Below are 16,444 nucleotides of genomic sequence, written 5' to 3'. Positions count from 1 at the left end.
AAAATAAATAGGTATTCAAAGGAATTTAAATGTATAGAATTTAATAGGAAATTAAAGAATGATAATTTGTAGTAAATAGGTAATGTGGTGGTTTTGGGTTTTGAAAGCATTGGGTCAGTATTGGGGAAAGCAAGTCTCTTACTCATGTTGTGTTGGCTTTACTGACACTTTGTGGTGAAACGGAGTGCCGGACCGATTTCTGGAATTTATGAAACTACCAAATAAATTTTCTAAATTTTCAACCTTTCTAAACAAATTTTCAACTTTCTAAGCAATTTTTCAACCTTTCTAAACTAATTTTCAACCTTTCTAAACAAATTTTCAACCTTTCTAAACAAATTTTCAACCTTTCTAAACAAATTTTCAACCTTTCTAAACAAATTTTCAACCTTTCTAAACAAATTTTCAACCTTTCTAAACAAATTTTCAACCTTTCTAAACAAATTTTCAACTTTCTAAGCAATTTTTCAACCTTTCTAAACAAATTTTCAACCTTTCTAAACAAATTTTCAACCTTTCTAAACTAATTTTCAACCTTTCTAAACAAATTTTCAACCTTTCTAAACAAATTTTCAACCTTTCTAAACAAATTTTCAACTTTTAAACTATCTAATACACTCTCTACATAATTCTAGTCTGTATAGTCTACAAAGTGTATATTATTAGCATAGAGAAAATATAGCATAAGAAGATAATATGCCATGATTTGTAAAATTAATTCAGAGTTTGGAAGTTTTGTATCAAATCATGGTGTTGTGTGTCAAGTTGACATGATACTGTATCATTTATGGTGATATCATTGAGAAAAGATAGCAAAAGAAGATATGCCACAGTTTGTAGAATTCATTCAGAGTTTGGAAGTTTTGTATCAAATTATGGTGTTGTGTATCAAGTTAAGATGATACTGTATCATATTGCGTTGATACTGTATTATATTATACTGATATTGCATAAATTCTGGTGATATGCCATGGTATAGTACCGTTATGTTGCAAATTTCTTCTCCGATTACTGTCGACTACTGTCTATTATAAGTGTGTTGTTGGGAGTGTAAGAGTGTGAGAAGGGCACAGTATGAGAGACTACCAGCGTCACATAGCTTCACCAAAAACAACTACTAGGACTATCGGCTTCAGTTAACACTCACATTTGCAACATAGACACCCTATACACTGTCTATTATTAGTGTGTTGTGGGAGTGTAAGAGTGTAAGAAGGGCACAGTATGAGAGACTACCAGCGTCACATAGCTTCACCAAAAACAACTACTAGGACTATCGGCTTCAGTTAACACTCACATTTGCAACATAGACACCCTATACACTGTCTATTATAAGTGTGTTGTTGGGAGTGTAAGAGTGTAAGAAGGGCACAGTATGAGAGACTACCAGCGTCACATAGCTTCACCAAAAACAACTACTAGGACTATCGGCTTCAGTTAACACTCACATTTGCAACATAGACACCCTATACACTGTCTATTATTAGTGTGTTGTTGGGAGTGTAAGAAGGGCACAGTATGAGAGACTACCAGCGTCACATAGCTTCACCAAAAACAACTACTAGGACTATCGGCTTCAGTTAACACTAACATTAGCAACATAACGATCATTTATCATGACATATCTTCTTGTGCTATATTTTCTATATGATAATTCTAATTTATTTATCTACAAGTCAATTTTTTCCTTTATTATATTATAGATTACATAAGTAAATTAGTAATGCTTGTGTGCATAGATTATGTTGAAAAACTTTTAAAAAATTATACCATTGAAATAAGCACAAAATCTCATCAAAAAAATATGAGCTTAAAAGCATTACAAATGTGTTAACAGCTAAATAAAATACCACTTATACTAAACTTTCAATCGAAAAGTTCAAAGTTCTAAATTTCAAGAAAAATATATAATTATTTTCACCACTATGTCAAATCTACAAAGTGCACAAATACGACTAAAAATTACAAATTCAATAAAATTGTTATTAATAATTATCAAAATTAATTAGGTTAATTATATTCACCACTATGTATGTCAAATCTAAAAAGTGCACAAACCCCAACTAAATACTGTGCCCGAAATTTTCAAGTGCCATTAAAGATTTATCAGCTAAGTGATAAATAATTTTCAAGTGCTGTTATTAATTAAGTGATAAAAAAGTGCCAGAAATCAAGTATCAAGTAAATATATTATCATAAGTAAAATTCAATTTAGTATACTTACAAAATACCTATTAGCCATGCCCCCGTTATAATGACAGTATTTGATTAACATTGGTGTTGCTATCCTTGTCTATCATTCGACAAAGCAGATAGCGCTATCCTTTTCTACCTCCGCAACGTTACCACATCGTTTTTTAACAATGTAGAAATATAATTGACTAGCCGTCAGGCTCGCTTCGCTCGCCATATCCGTCTGGCCAAGGGGCTCCGCCCCCTGGACCCCCGACTGGAACGTTCAAGAATGAGAACAGCAGGCTCGCTTCGCTCGCCTGCATTTTTCATTTGAACATTTTTATCATATGTTAGGACGATCCAGTCTGGGTCCAGACTAAACGTCTGCTAAACGGATATGGCGAGCGAAGCGAGCCTGACGGCTAGTAATATAATATTCCCAGGGATAGCAGCTGTGATTGGAGTAGCAGTGCCCAATCAATTTTTCTGCGATAAATGCATTTCAATCTTCAACTTGATGCCAACCTAACAAAGTCAACTCAACTTAATACCTGACAAAATTATTAATTTAGTTACCAGTTAACAACTGTTTCGAAGAGGTATTCTTTCTAGATTATAGTTGTTCTATATTAACATGATGGTATGGACATTTTTCAATTATAATTAAGAGAATAAGAAGAATATACATGCTAAAAGACGAACTTTAAACCCTTAAAAACCACCCTTAGAGTTAGAATATTGCCAAAAGATTTCTTAGTGCGCCTCTAAAGGGCCAACTGAACATACCTACCAAATTTGAACGTTTTTGGTCCGGTAGATTTTTAGTTCTGCGAGTGAGTGAGTCAGTCAGTCAGTGAGTGAGTGCCATTTCGCTTTTTTATACCATATATATTAACGAAGTATTTGATCGAAATTATGAAAATTCATTATTCAATAATATTGAAAAATATATTTTCTTGATGAATGAATAATAGATTTGATCATTTCAAACAAGAATGAACAGTTAATATTACATCAGATAAACCGGTATCAGCTATCCTCTATAGAAGGCAGTGACAAGACAGAGAATCGGCAACACTGTTATCCTATCTGTTAGACAACTCTGTTCTTCTATCTTTCTCCACGTGTTCCTCACATAAGCACAAACATATTTCACTGGATCATAGTACTTCTTAGGCTCAACTCACACTTAGGCGACTATATTTTGGTGATACTGTATCATATTGTAATGATACTGTATCATGTGTAAGGCTCAACTGACACTTAGGCGACTCAGGTGGAGAAGAGACTGGACTCTAGTGGAGAGCATGTGTTTCCAAATGGTGACGTCGCGGAGACTAGAATCGACTGGTCTGAGTGTCACCATTTGGAAACACATGCTCTCCACTAGAGTCCAGTCTCTTCTCCACCTGAGTCGCCCAAGTGTCAGTTGAGCCTAAAGGTTTCAGGTATTTCGAATTATTTAGGAATGTTTCATTTCGTCAAGGTAAAACGTTTCCAAATATAGAAATGAGGAAAGATTATCATAAAAACTACGACTACGCCCCGTTTTAGAGAGCCAATTTTCTGACTCCAGCTGTTTAAAGTCTAGAACTAGGCTGAATCCCGAGCTCGGAGACCGGCTCTTATAGTCACATAAATAACAAGACCAAAGGCTCGCTCCGCTCGCCTTTGAATAAAGATAAAGTAAATTGGGCAAAGAACAATTTGGCAACAGTACAGAGTTGGGAAAGGATAGCGCTATCTGCTTTGTCGAATGATAGACAAGGATAGCAACACCAATGTTAATCAGCTGCAGACTTTATAACACTATAGCCTGGTTTTCACTAGAAGAGTTAGTGGTCGAGTAACTGGCATACTAACTCTACTCTACTTACTTGGTCGAGTAACTGGCATACTAGCTCTACCGAGCTAACCGTACTCTACTGACTTGGTCGAGTAACTGGCATACTAGCTCTACCGAGCTAACTCTACTCTACTTACTTGGTCGAGTAACTGTTTTCACTACAGTTGAGAATAGTAGGTAAAGTGTGCTATCTAGTGAACAGAACTTTACTCTACTACTAGTAGTTCTGTGAACAGTAGACCTCGCGCTCAGTAACTTACATTGACCTGTTATGTTTTCTCAAAAATTAACAAATAATTTATCAATTTAAAATGTCTAGAAAAAATCCTAAATAAACATAGAGCTTTATGTCCTATCGTACCGTGACGTGTCGTCCCGGAATGTGAGTGTGAGCGCTGTTATCAGGTCTGGCTGCAACTGTCTACAATGTTGATTGAAAGATACATTTTCAAGATGTTCGATTTTTTTGAACGGGTAGTATTATAGTCAACTGTCTACTAATGTTGATGGAAAGATACATTTTCAAGATGTTCGATGTTTTTGAACGGGTAGTATTATAGTCAACTGTCTACTAATGTTGATGGAAAGATACATTTTCAAGGTGTTCGATGTTTTTGAACGGGTAGTATTTTAGTCTACTAGACAGCTGATTTCTGATGAATAATTCTATAGTCTGATTTTCACTCTAATATTGGCGTATGAAGGAGGCTCCTTTTTCCTTTTATATTATCCTTGAAATGCAAAATTTCCAAAAACCTTGTATATACGTCGACGCGCAATTAAAAAAGGAACATACCTGTCAAATTTAATGAAAATCTATTACCGCGTTTCGCCGTAAATGCGCAACATATAAACATTCAAACATTAAGAGAAATGCCAAACCGTCGACTTGAATCTTAGACCTCACTTTGCTCGGTCAACTGGTTATTCAGGTATCTACCATACATATCATTCAGGTATCTTCCCTACTCTACTAGCTGGAGACTGTTTTCATTAGCATAGTAGTGGTAGAGTAGAGTGAGAAGCGGTGGTGGGGGAAGGCAAGTGGTAGAGTACTATCCCACTCTACTCTACTAAAAACTAGTACTCTACCATGAACGTTTGGTAGAGAGTTAGTGGGGAGGATATTTTTAATATTCTTCCCAAAGAATGGACATTGATATGTCCAAAGCTCCGCCAATTTATGTAGATGCATAACAATATGATTATTATCTATAGTTATTATATTACAAATTGCTTTTTCATATAATATACAGTTCAATAGTTATTTTCTTAGTCTATATTATGTAAATTCATCTATAACTTTGCTGTATTGTAAGCTATTGTATACAAGTGTATAAGCCAGTATATATTGTAATCTACATAAATAAAGTACTCAATCAATCAATCAATCAATGAACGTTTTCATTTGGGAGAGTTCACAAGATAGTTAGTAGGCTACTAGCCCAGGAAACTCTACCACTAACTCTACTGATGAAAACCAGACTTATAAGTATAAATTACTAAATAAATAGAATAAAATGGATTGGGCTACTCACCGTATTTCGTCTACAAAATTTGGGGCAGCTAAACTTGATGCTTTACGTAGAATGGGGCGATTTGTAGACTGTGATTCCTTCATAGCTTTCATGTTAGCTTGAGCCAAATCACTTGAAACAGGTGTGAACAACATAACCTGTAAAACAAAACATCCACATTTTATTCATTCATTTACTAGTAGTTCTGTGAACAGTAGACCTCGCGCAGTTATAAATCACAGTCTCCTCTAACAAATCAAATCAAATCAATTTATTGCCATTCTTTTTTTCTACAAACAAGTGAAACAAAAACATTCTTATAATGTTATAACTAATTATAATCTAAACTAATTTAAAAAGATATTCAACGAATGTTTTATTTTATTTTAAAATTGAAATAATGGGCTCTCCCAGAAAAGCTAATGCTTGAGCTCTGGAAGAGAGTTCAAAAATGTTAAAGGTAATTAGGATGGATGTCTAAGACAATTTAATTAGTACCAGAAGAACAATATGCAATATAAACATTAGAATATAAATGTATGTACAATATAACAATGTAAGCACTAGAAAAAAAGTCAATTAATCTTCTGAAATCTCAAGTCCAAAGTAAACTTTCCTACATACCCACTATCTTATTTCATAAATTAAACACTTAGTAATTCTATTTAGAATGAATTTTTCAGGTAGACAATTTATTATTCTATGGCAATAGAAGGACAATTGGTGTTTGCAAGATGTAAGTCTAGTGAATAGGTTATTGTAGGTATTGAAAACATTTGGACGCATGAGATATGGTATATTACGAGTAGTGAATTTGTCTTTGTTTTTATTAATGTACAGAATTGCGTTAGTTACATATGTTTGTCTCAATATTGGTAAATCAATTTCTTTAAATAGTAGTCTACTTGGGTACATTCTCGGTCTTCCCAGGGCTGCTCTGATAATATGTTTCTGTAGAGCAAAAAGTTTATTGAAGTGAGTATCCTGAGCTGCCCCCCATGCCTCAATGCTATATTGAAATAAAGAGTGTGCATAAGCAAAATAAATGTTTCTAATAATACTTGGATGTTTAATTTTATTGATTTTGTAGAAAATATAAGTCAGATATTTTAATTTTGAGCAAAGGTGAAGTATATGTGCATTCTATTTCAAGTTTTGATCTATAATTATACCTAAGTATTTAATTTTTTCAACTTTTTCTATAACTTTGCAACAGAGTAACAACAGAGTTTCTAACACTTTCCATCAGAGTAAATTCTGTCCTGTCCTGTCGTGTCGGCGAGATATCGGTGTGAAAACGGCTTATGGCTGTTGGGGTTGGTGTATCAAAAATGCTAACATTAAAACCTAATCTTCTTCAAGACATACTGGCAACAGGTCAGTCCGAGTTGAAAGCAGAGAAAGGTCGAGAGATAATACTATGTTGACCGATCGAAGTGAGGTCTAAGATTCAAGTCGTCAGTTTGGCATTTCTCTTAATGTTTAAATGTTTATATGTTGCGGATTTACGGCGAAACGCGGTAATAGATTTTCATGAAATTTGACAGGTATGTTCCTTTTTTAATTGCGCGTCGACGTGTATACAAGGTTTTTGGAAATTTTGCATTTCAAGGATAATATAAAAGGAAAAAGGAGCCTCCTTCATACGCCAATATTAGAGTAAAAATCATACTATAGAATTATTATTCATCATAAATCAGCTGACAAGTGATTTCACAGATGTGTGGAGAAGCCAGTCTATTGCTGTATTTCCATAAGGTCTATAGTTTCAATCAGCTACTTGTGGATGAGAATACTGCGTGAGGTCTACTGTTCACAGAATTACTAGTACTGTCAATCAGAGTAAATTCTGTCCTGTCCTGTCGTGTCGGCGAGATATCGGTGTGAAAACGGCTTATGGCTGTTGGGGTTGGTGTATCAAAAAAGCTAACATCAAGAGCTAATCTCCTTCAAGACATACTGGCAACAGGTCAGCCCGAGTTCAAAGCAGAGAAAGGTCGAGAGACAATACTATGTTATTTTACTTATTAATTGCACGCAATCAATAGTTCATTTAATAGTGCATGAAAATTGCATTCAATGAGGCATGCAATTAATAGTCCACACAGCAGCCGATTTTTTACCAAGTTACATTGAAATATTGGATTGAATGCGTCTTTGCATGTAATTCATAATCCACTCGACAGCTGATTTATAATGAATGATTCTATAGTATGATTTTTTACTCTAATATTGGCGTATGAAGGAGGCTCCTTTTTCCTTTTATATTATCCTTGAAATGCAAAATTTCCAAAAACCTTGTGTATACGTCGACGCGCAATTAAAAAAGGAACATACCTGTCAAATTTCATGAAAATCTATTACCGTGTTTCGCCGTAATTGCGGAACATATAAACATAAAGAGAAATGCCAAACCGTCGACTTGAATCTTGGACCTCACTTCGCTCGGTCAATTATTTAATTCATTCATTTATTTGTCATGTGTGGTGATACGCCATCGTGAGACCTTAGAGAAAAGAAGATAGTATAATTCATTCAAAGTATGGAAATTTTGTATCAAATTATGTTGTTGTGTATCAAGTTGAGATGATACTGTATCAAATTGTGGTGATACTGTATCGTGTGTGCTGATACTGTATCATGTGTAGTGATATGCCATGGTGTTGGACCGTTATGTTGCAAATGTTAGTGTTAACTGAAGCCGATAGTCCTAGTAGTTGTTTTTGGTGAAGCTATGTGACGCTGGTAGTCTCTCATACTGTGCCCTTCTTACACTCTTACACTCCCAACAACACAGTAGTCGACAGTAATCGACAGTAGTCGACAGTAATCGGAGAAGATATTTGCAACATAACGGTCCTTTACCATGGCATATCACAAAAAATCAGCTTGAAATTTGGAACATAAACGACATGATATACCATGGGATATCTTCTCATGCTATCTTTTCTCTATTATATCACCATAAATGATACAGTACCTATACAGTATGATACAGTATCATCTCAACTTGATACACAACACCAAAATTTGATACAAAACTTCCAAACTTTGAATGAATTATACAATCTTCTTATGCTATCTTTTCTCTATAGCCTTATAAAATTTTTATGAGTTTTTGAGATTGATAAATGATTCAGTAGCACCACAATATTATACAGTATCACCACACCATGATACAGTATCATCTCAACTTGATACACAACACCAAAATTTGATACAAAACTTCCAAACTTTAAATGAGTTCTACAATCATCTTATGCTATCTTTTCTCTATGGTCTCTCTAAATTTATATGTGTATTTGAGACTGATAAATGATACAGTATCAACACATTATGATACAGTATCACCACACCATGATACAGTATCATCTCAACTTGAAACACAACAACAAAATTTGATACAAAACTTCCAAACTTTGAATGAATTCCACAAACCATGGCATATCTTCCTATGCTATCTGTTCTCCATGCTATCACCATAAATGATACAGTATCAACACAATATGAAACAGTATCAACACATTATGATACAGTATCATCTCAACTTCATACACAACACCAAAATTTGATACAAAACTTCCAAACTTTGAATGAGTTATACAATCTTCTTATGCTATCTTTTCTCTATGTTCTCATAAAATTTATATGAGTTTTTTGAGATTGATAAATGATACAGTATCACGACACCATGATACAGTATCATCTCAACTTGACACACAACACCAAAATTTTATACAAAACTTCCAAACTTTGAATGAATTATACAATCTTCTTATGCTATTTTTTCTCTATTGTCTCACAAAATTTATATGAGTTAGGTTAGGTTAGGTTAGGTTAGGTTAGGTTAGGTTAGGTTAGGTTAGGTTTGTTACCTTGCTTCCAACAGCTACAGTCAGGATATGAGATCCGTCCTCTTTGGAGACCCAGTCTAACTGGACCAGATGTTTTTGAGTTAGAGGACATGTGTTTCCATTCTCTATTATAGATCTGCGCAGAGATTGTAGTGTGCTGAAGCTCGGAACTGCCAGGAGACCTGTGCCAGAAAACAATAATCATGTATTTAATAAATAATAGTTATTTGTGCAACTAGTGCGCAAAGTGACAGTTTGCTGCATCGAAAGAAACGTTTACGCCCGAGCCGTAGACGAGGGCGGAATGGTTTGTTGAGTGCAGCAGAGGAACTTTGCGCACGTATTTCACATTAAGTTTTTCCTACAGTTACCATTGAATATGAAAAGTGGGTAATTATGGGTAAAATTGCCTGAAATGCATCAAATGTTTTTCTGTGTAATTTTATTATCGATAAAAACCTTAATCCTAAAATCCTAAAGTCCTCGTTGTCGTTGGTTATAATATATAATGAATAATAATTAGCGCGTTGTGCTTGGTTGCACCTCTGCTCACTATAGCAGCCACAGCAGTCACTGTTACCAACTTCATTTTGATTTTGCTGCACTGTTGCTCCATATAACCTACTAAGTATTTTGCGTTGCCATGTTGCAAATCTGGAGTGCAGAAAAATTTTTCCCGCACTAGAGCGGAAAAGTGATTCTTTGCGTTCTGTAATCAGTGCAGCAATGGCCACTTTTCAACGTAACTGTAGGAAAATATAATTTTATTGCCATAAGAACAAAGTCAAATTCACAAGTTGCATTATAATCTAAAAATTAATGTTTGAGAAGAGCCAAAAAACTTGTGCCAGAAAATAACAATTTATTTAAAAAATAATTCTAGTTTTATTGCCTATAAACATTTCATGAACATATTTTATTTATCTATAATTTTAACATGGAACCACTGACGGAGAGAGAAAAACTGAGAATACTCATTGTACTATTTCTTTCCAAAATTTAGATAACATTTTAAAAGTTCGAAATAGGGTGATGATTTCATTCTCTGAAATTTGGTCCATTTTCACTCGAAAACAACAAAAAATGAGAATTTTAAACGTTGAATTCCAGTTGAAAAACTGGATAAAAAAAATTACACTCGAATTAATTATTGGAAAATGTTGAGGACATTTTTGAGCCACGTCATATTCACAAGTTATATATAACAATCGAAAATGAAAACGTATTATTATTATTATTTAGCACTTAATGTTTTCATCAAAATTCAAAATATTATTGATTCAATAATTGACAATAGAATATGGTAATTATAGCGTACATAAGCTTGAAAGCTATTGGCGAATTATTATTGGTATGGAACAAAGACATGATTACCGGTATTAAAAAATTATTGTTATTAAACAAAAATCCAAATTAAATGCTGTAAATCACCCCGAAGACTTTTGGTAGAGAGTTAGTGGGGAGGATATTTTTAATATTGTTTCCGAAGAATGGACATTGATATGTCCAAAGCTCCGCCAATTTATGTAGATGCATAACAATATAATATCTATAGTTATTATATTACAAATTACTTTTTCATATCATATACAGATCAATAATTATTTTCTTAGTCTATATCATGTAAATTCATCTATAATTTTGCTGTATTGTAAGGTGTTGTATATAAGTGTATAAGACAGTATATATTGTAATCTACATAAAGTACTCAATCAATCAATCAATCAAAACTTCTGCTACTGCAAATATTGACAGCAGGGTAAACAGCTAGATGGAAATTCAATGAACGCTACTATTCAAAAATTATTTGTCAGCCCGGGAATCGAACCCAGTATAAGATGAGCGCTGCTATCCAGAGATTGTCAGTTTGGTGTAAGGGTAAGCATTCCTGACTGGCAATTAGGAGGTACAGGGTTCGATTCCCGGGCTGACAAATAATTTTTGAATAGTAGCGCTCATCGAATTTCCATCTAGCTGTTTACCCTGTTGTCAATATTTGCAGTAGCAGAAGAATATTCTGACAAATAATTTTTGAATAGTAGCGCTCATCGAATTTCCATCTAGCTGTTTACCCTGTTGTCAATATTTGCAGTAGCAGAAGAATATTCTGACAAATAATTTTTGAATAGTAGCGCTCATCGAATTTCCATCTAGCTGTTTACCCTGTTGTCAATATTTGCAGTAGCAGAAGTCTTCGGGGTGAATTACAGCATTTTATTGGGATTTCCGTTTAATAATAATAATTGATTCATTAGTATTTGAATAAATGCAATAACTCAGTAATTTCCAGCTACAAACTTCTCATGGGATTGTATTTACGTGGATTGTATTACGGATTGTATTCTCATGTGATAATTCATGAGATTGAATTACGTGAAAAATATTTAACATTTCAATAGCTAATAGGTGATTTACTAATGTAATAAGTGACACTAACACCAGAACATACATTGAAATACACAAACTGATTAAAATTACAATAAAATAAAATAAAAAAAAACAATTCTAAACATTGAAATGTATTACAAATTAATTGATAATTCTAAACCAAAAACTCCAAAAAACCACAATGAAAATACGATTGAATAAAAACATACAAACACGAACATAAAGCAGAGAAAGCACAATTGAACACATTTTTTAATGAAGAAAATGAAGACATTGAAACAAACGTCTGTTAAATTTTAACCGTGATTAAATTCCACGTGTTGGTTATCTGCTATAGTGAGGTCCACGTTATAATGGCAGTGGAGAAAGATAGAAGAACAACGTTGCCGATCCTCTGTCTTGTCAATGTCTTGTATAGACGGTAGCTGATACAGGTTTATTGATGTAATATTAACTGTTCATTCTCGTTTAAAATAATCAATTATATTTTATCAAGCAAAAAATATATTTTTCAATAATTTCATGATGAATTTACATAATTAAGATAGAATATTTTGTTAATAAATAATTAATTCTACATTGTTAAAAGACGATCTGGCAACAGAGCAAAGCAAGGAAGAGATAGCGCTATCTGCTTTGTTGAATGATAGACAAGGATAGCAATACCATTACCATTATAACGAGGACCTCACAATAGTTTATAATAATTGATAGTAGATGTATTGTGGATTTTTCTTGTATTCAGAGGTTGGAGATTCTTTAATTAGAGTAAACAGATCTTAATAAAAATTTTCAAATTTGAGTTATCTCATCAATTTGACGATAGTTGAGAAGTTGATATTGTGGTAATTATTCATATTGAATGAAAAAGACTAAGAAATTGTCAAAAAACCACTGATTTATTGATAATTAGAAAGACCGGTTTCGGTTATTACACCATTGTCAATCTCTGATAAACTAAATACAAGAGCAGCAGAATTTATACTAGTAGGCGAGTACTGCTATTGGTCGAGGGCATGAACGCCTGCCATTGGCCTAGCTGGACAGTCTAAATACTACTAGTATAAATTCTGCTGCTCTTGTATTTAGTTTATCAGAGATTGACAATGGTGTAATAACCGAAACCGGTCTTTCTAATTATCAATAAATCAGTGGTTTTTTGACAATTTCTTAGTCTTTTTCATTCAAGATTCTTAATTAACCGAGGATGGTTATAGGCCTATTTTCAATTCTTCAAGATTTCATTACGCCAAGTTTCAGTTTGTCATGTTTTAAAATAGACCATTGCGGGGCACGGGTTTCCTGCTAGTCCATAATATTTCGAACTAAAATAAGATTAATCGAAATTTGGTGGTATTTAATCATGGTTAAAATTAAACAGGCTTTTGTGCAACAGAGGTATTGAATCAATTTACAAAATTGTATAAAACAGTGTTCACAAAAAGCGGGTGAATTAGGCCCGCCGCAAAGTAGACCCACGCCGTGGGATGTTTTGTAAACCATTGGTTGAGTTCAAAGCCACTGATCAATTCCATCGGGTTTTTTTACGTTCAGTAAAAAATCTGATCACAGATGAACCACAGAATGGAAAGTCGGCTAGTATCTTGACGCCATAATCCGCCATCTTGAAAGAAAGTGTAGCATTGTAATACAGCAGTAGATTCTAACAAGATGATGCAGTCATGTGTCGTGGTCTTGGTGCACTCAAATCTTGACCGGTCAGACTCACCTCATCAACATGCCAAGATGCCGTTTAGCAAGGACTCAGAGGAGTTATCCTTTCATTGCCTTCAAAATGTTTAATAAGCTGCCAGAGTGGGTCAAGGATAGTGGAAGTGATAGACAGTTCCGAGCAGTTTTGAAATCACTCTTGGTGGAGCATCCATTCTATAGCCTGAGTGAATTTCTCGATAGTGAGATGACATTTTGAATTTTTTTTGTGACATGTTTTTTTAAACCCTGACACAGTCTATCCAGCAGTGCTGGTCAATGAAAAGAATAAAACTAAAACTAAAACTAAAACTTGGTTAGATTGATACCTTCCATTTTGTGTGTATTCTGTGGCTGAACGGTTGCTCATGAGTTATGACTGACAGATGTTTCCCCTGTTGATCATATTTTGTAAACAAAACTAGAACTTAACCTATTTCATTGTAATCAATTAAAATGGAAAACCATCAGGTGATTGGAGTAGTTTTAAATGCTTTGTAAAATATTTTAAATGTTATTGAATTTATGTAATCATGCATTTCTCTGCTCCCAAATACATTATAATGGAGTCCATTATTTTTGTAAACAACCTCGTATTCAGCCATGTCTGTTTACGTTCAGCTACTCTATTTACGTTCTTTTCCATCGGTGGAAAAGTACGATTAACTGATCAGTGAACGAACCGGATATGACGTATTTTTTTCCTTATCAGTTAGACCAAAGACCTTGAAGAGGTATAAACGCACAATACCTATGCCTTCCCAATGCTAGCTCTTACTTGAAATTAAAGGTTCCATTCAGGTATTTTAGCGCGAGATATTATATAATATATATTTTTTGTAATACTATAGATCACAAAAATCTTCAAGATCTTTAGTATGTAATAATCTTCCAAGCTGTCCCCTTAATGGCCGATTTCAATTCCAAATAATCTAGCGCTGCATGTGAGTCTATGCATCGTTCAACGACAAAACAGTGCTTCGTTCAGAGCCACGTTCACTCACCGATCTCATCGTTCACTCACCGATCAGTGGCTTTGAACTCAACTACTGCTATAGAATTATTTATAATCAATCAGCTGACAAGTTGATTATTCATTGCATGTATTACCATAGAGAAACAATAGCATAAGTAGATATCCCATGGTATAGGGCGTTTATGTCGCAACTTTTACTGTTATCTCAAGCTGATAGTCCACGTAGTTCTTTCCCGTGAAGCTGTGTGACACTGGTAGTCTCTCATATTGTGCCGTTCATACACTCTCACCCCAACAAAACAGTAAAAATCGACAGTAATCGGCTTGAGATAACAGTAAAAGTTGAGACATAAACGCCCTATACCATGGGATATCTACTTAAGCTATTGTTTCTCTATGATATTACACAGATGTCTGGGGAAGCCTAGCAATGGTTTAAAAAACATCCCACGGCGTGGGTCTACTTTGCGGCGGGCCTAAGTGAATGATTTCAACCTATAGCTGAAAATAAATTATGTTAATATTAATATTTGATAATAATTGTTATTAATTACAACCGTCACCACTCTGAGGAGATATTACATTTATTTATAAAATTAAGACATGTATTATCCAAACACTCAGCTACCTTCTCTTCTACACTGAAAAACAATATTTTCACGATAAAAAAACAACATAAATATTGAAACAAATAATTAAAATAAGCATAAACACCCTGGTTCCCACATGAGTGTGTGGTAAAAATCTGGTGTGGCGCACTCACACAACTTTCCTTGCCGTTATGAAAATTGATCACCTGACGCTAGTGTTACCGCGCATCTCAAGTCTACTATTCAAAGATTTGAGCCAGCTGTTGACAGGGCACACGAGGTCTGCTATCTCTTCATAGTGAATGATTTAATAGAATCAACCGTTGCCAACAGTTTGCAATTGGATAATCACATTTTCTCGAATTTCGAGATTATTTTCAATTTTAGGTGAAAATGTTACTGAACATTAATTGTAGAGATTTTCATGCTCAATCCTTTCCACTTTAAATTTTTTGTTTAAATTGTATCTGAAGACTGACAATTGGGAATATAGAATCAAACTTTGCTTAGATGGGGCGGAGCTCCTGGAATTTTTACAGATATGGGACTTATGGCAGTTGATATAGCTTATCAATGACTATTTTAGGTATAAATTTGATCAAAATCGTTGGAGCCATTTTCGAGAAAATCGCGAAAACCCCTGTTTTTGACAACATTTCCTGAATTTTAGCCGCCATCTTAAATTGCATTTGATCGAAATTGTTCGTGTCGGATCCTTATATTGGAAGGACCTCAAGTTCCAAATTTCAAGTCATTCCGTTAACTGGGAGATGAGATATCGTGTACACACACACACACACATACAGACCAATACCCAAAAACCACTTTTTTGGACTCAGGGGACCTTGAAACGTATAGAAATTGGGGTACCTTAATTTTTTTTTCGGAAAGCAATACTTTCCTTACCTATGGTAATAGGGCAAGGAAAGTAAAAATCGAGTCAAACATATATCAAGACAAAAACTTAGCCTCTAGCCACGGAAAAGCAACAAAAATTTAATAAAAACAAACCCGGATCCCACAGAAACTAGTGTGGTTTCAAAGCAACATTTAGATTTTAAGGGCCGTTTTCCGAGCTCGGGATTTATCCAAGTTCTAGACTTTAAACAGCTGGAGTCAGAAAATTGGCTTCCCAAAACGGGGCGTAGTCGCAGTTTTTATAACAGTGTCGAAGTTTTTATTTTCTCATTTCTATAATTGGAAACGTTTTCCCTTGACGAAATTAAACATTACTAAATAATTCAAAACAGCTGCAACTTTACACTACTTTCTCTTTATTTTATTTTGTGTTTAATTTTCTAGTTTTAAAAATTTAATTCAAAGGTGACTTTGACAATGACTACGACTACGCCCCGTTTCGGAAAGCCAATTTTCTGACTCCAGCTGTT

The 16,444-nt window shown here is 34.2% G+C and overlaps 1 protein-coding gene across 1 annotated transcript in view; it reads right to left on the bottom strand.

Moving 5' to 3' along the window:
• LOC111063758 (dmX-like protein 2) overlaps positions 1-16,444 on the bottom strand; it is a 478,861-nt gene that overhangs the window by 324,738 nt on the left and 137,679 nt on the right. The window contains exons 28-29 of the mRNA XM_039435348.1: positions 9,414-9,574; positions 5,560-5,696 (exon numbers count right to left, since the gene is read on the bottom strand). Of these exons, the coding sequence (XP_039291282.1) occupies positions 5,560-5,696; positions 9,414-9,574 (298 nt within the window). The remainder of the gene's footprint in view (positions 1-5,559; positions 5,697-9,413; positions 9,575-16,444) is intronic.

Source organism: Nilaparvata lugens, chromosome 9 (assembly GCF_014356525.2).
Source record: "Nilaparvata lugens isolate BPH chromosome 9, ASM1435652v1, whole genome shotgun sequence".
Classification (NCBI taxonomy): Eukaryota; Metazoa; Arthropoda; class Insecta; order Hemiptera; family Delphacidae; genus Nilaparvata; species Nilaparvata lugens.
The sequence above is the reverse complement of the archived record's forward strand: the minus strand, read 5'-3'. Positions and strand labels throughout refer to the sequence as shown.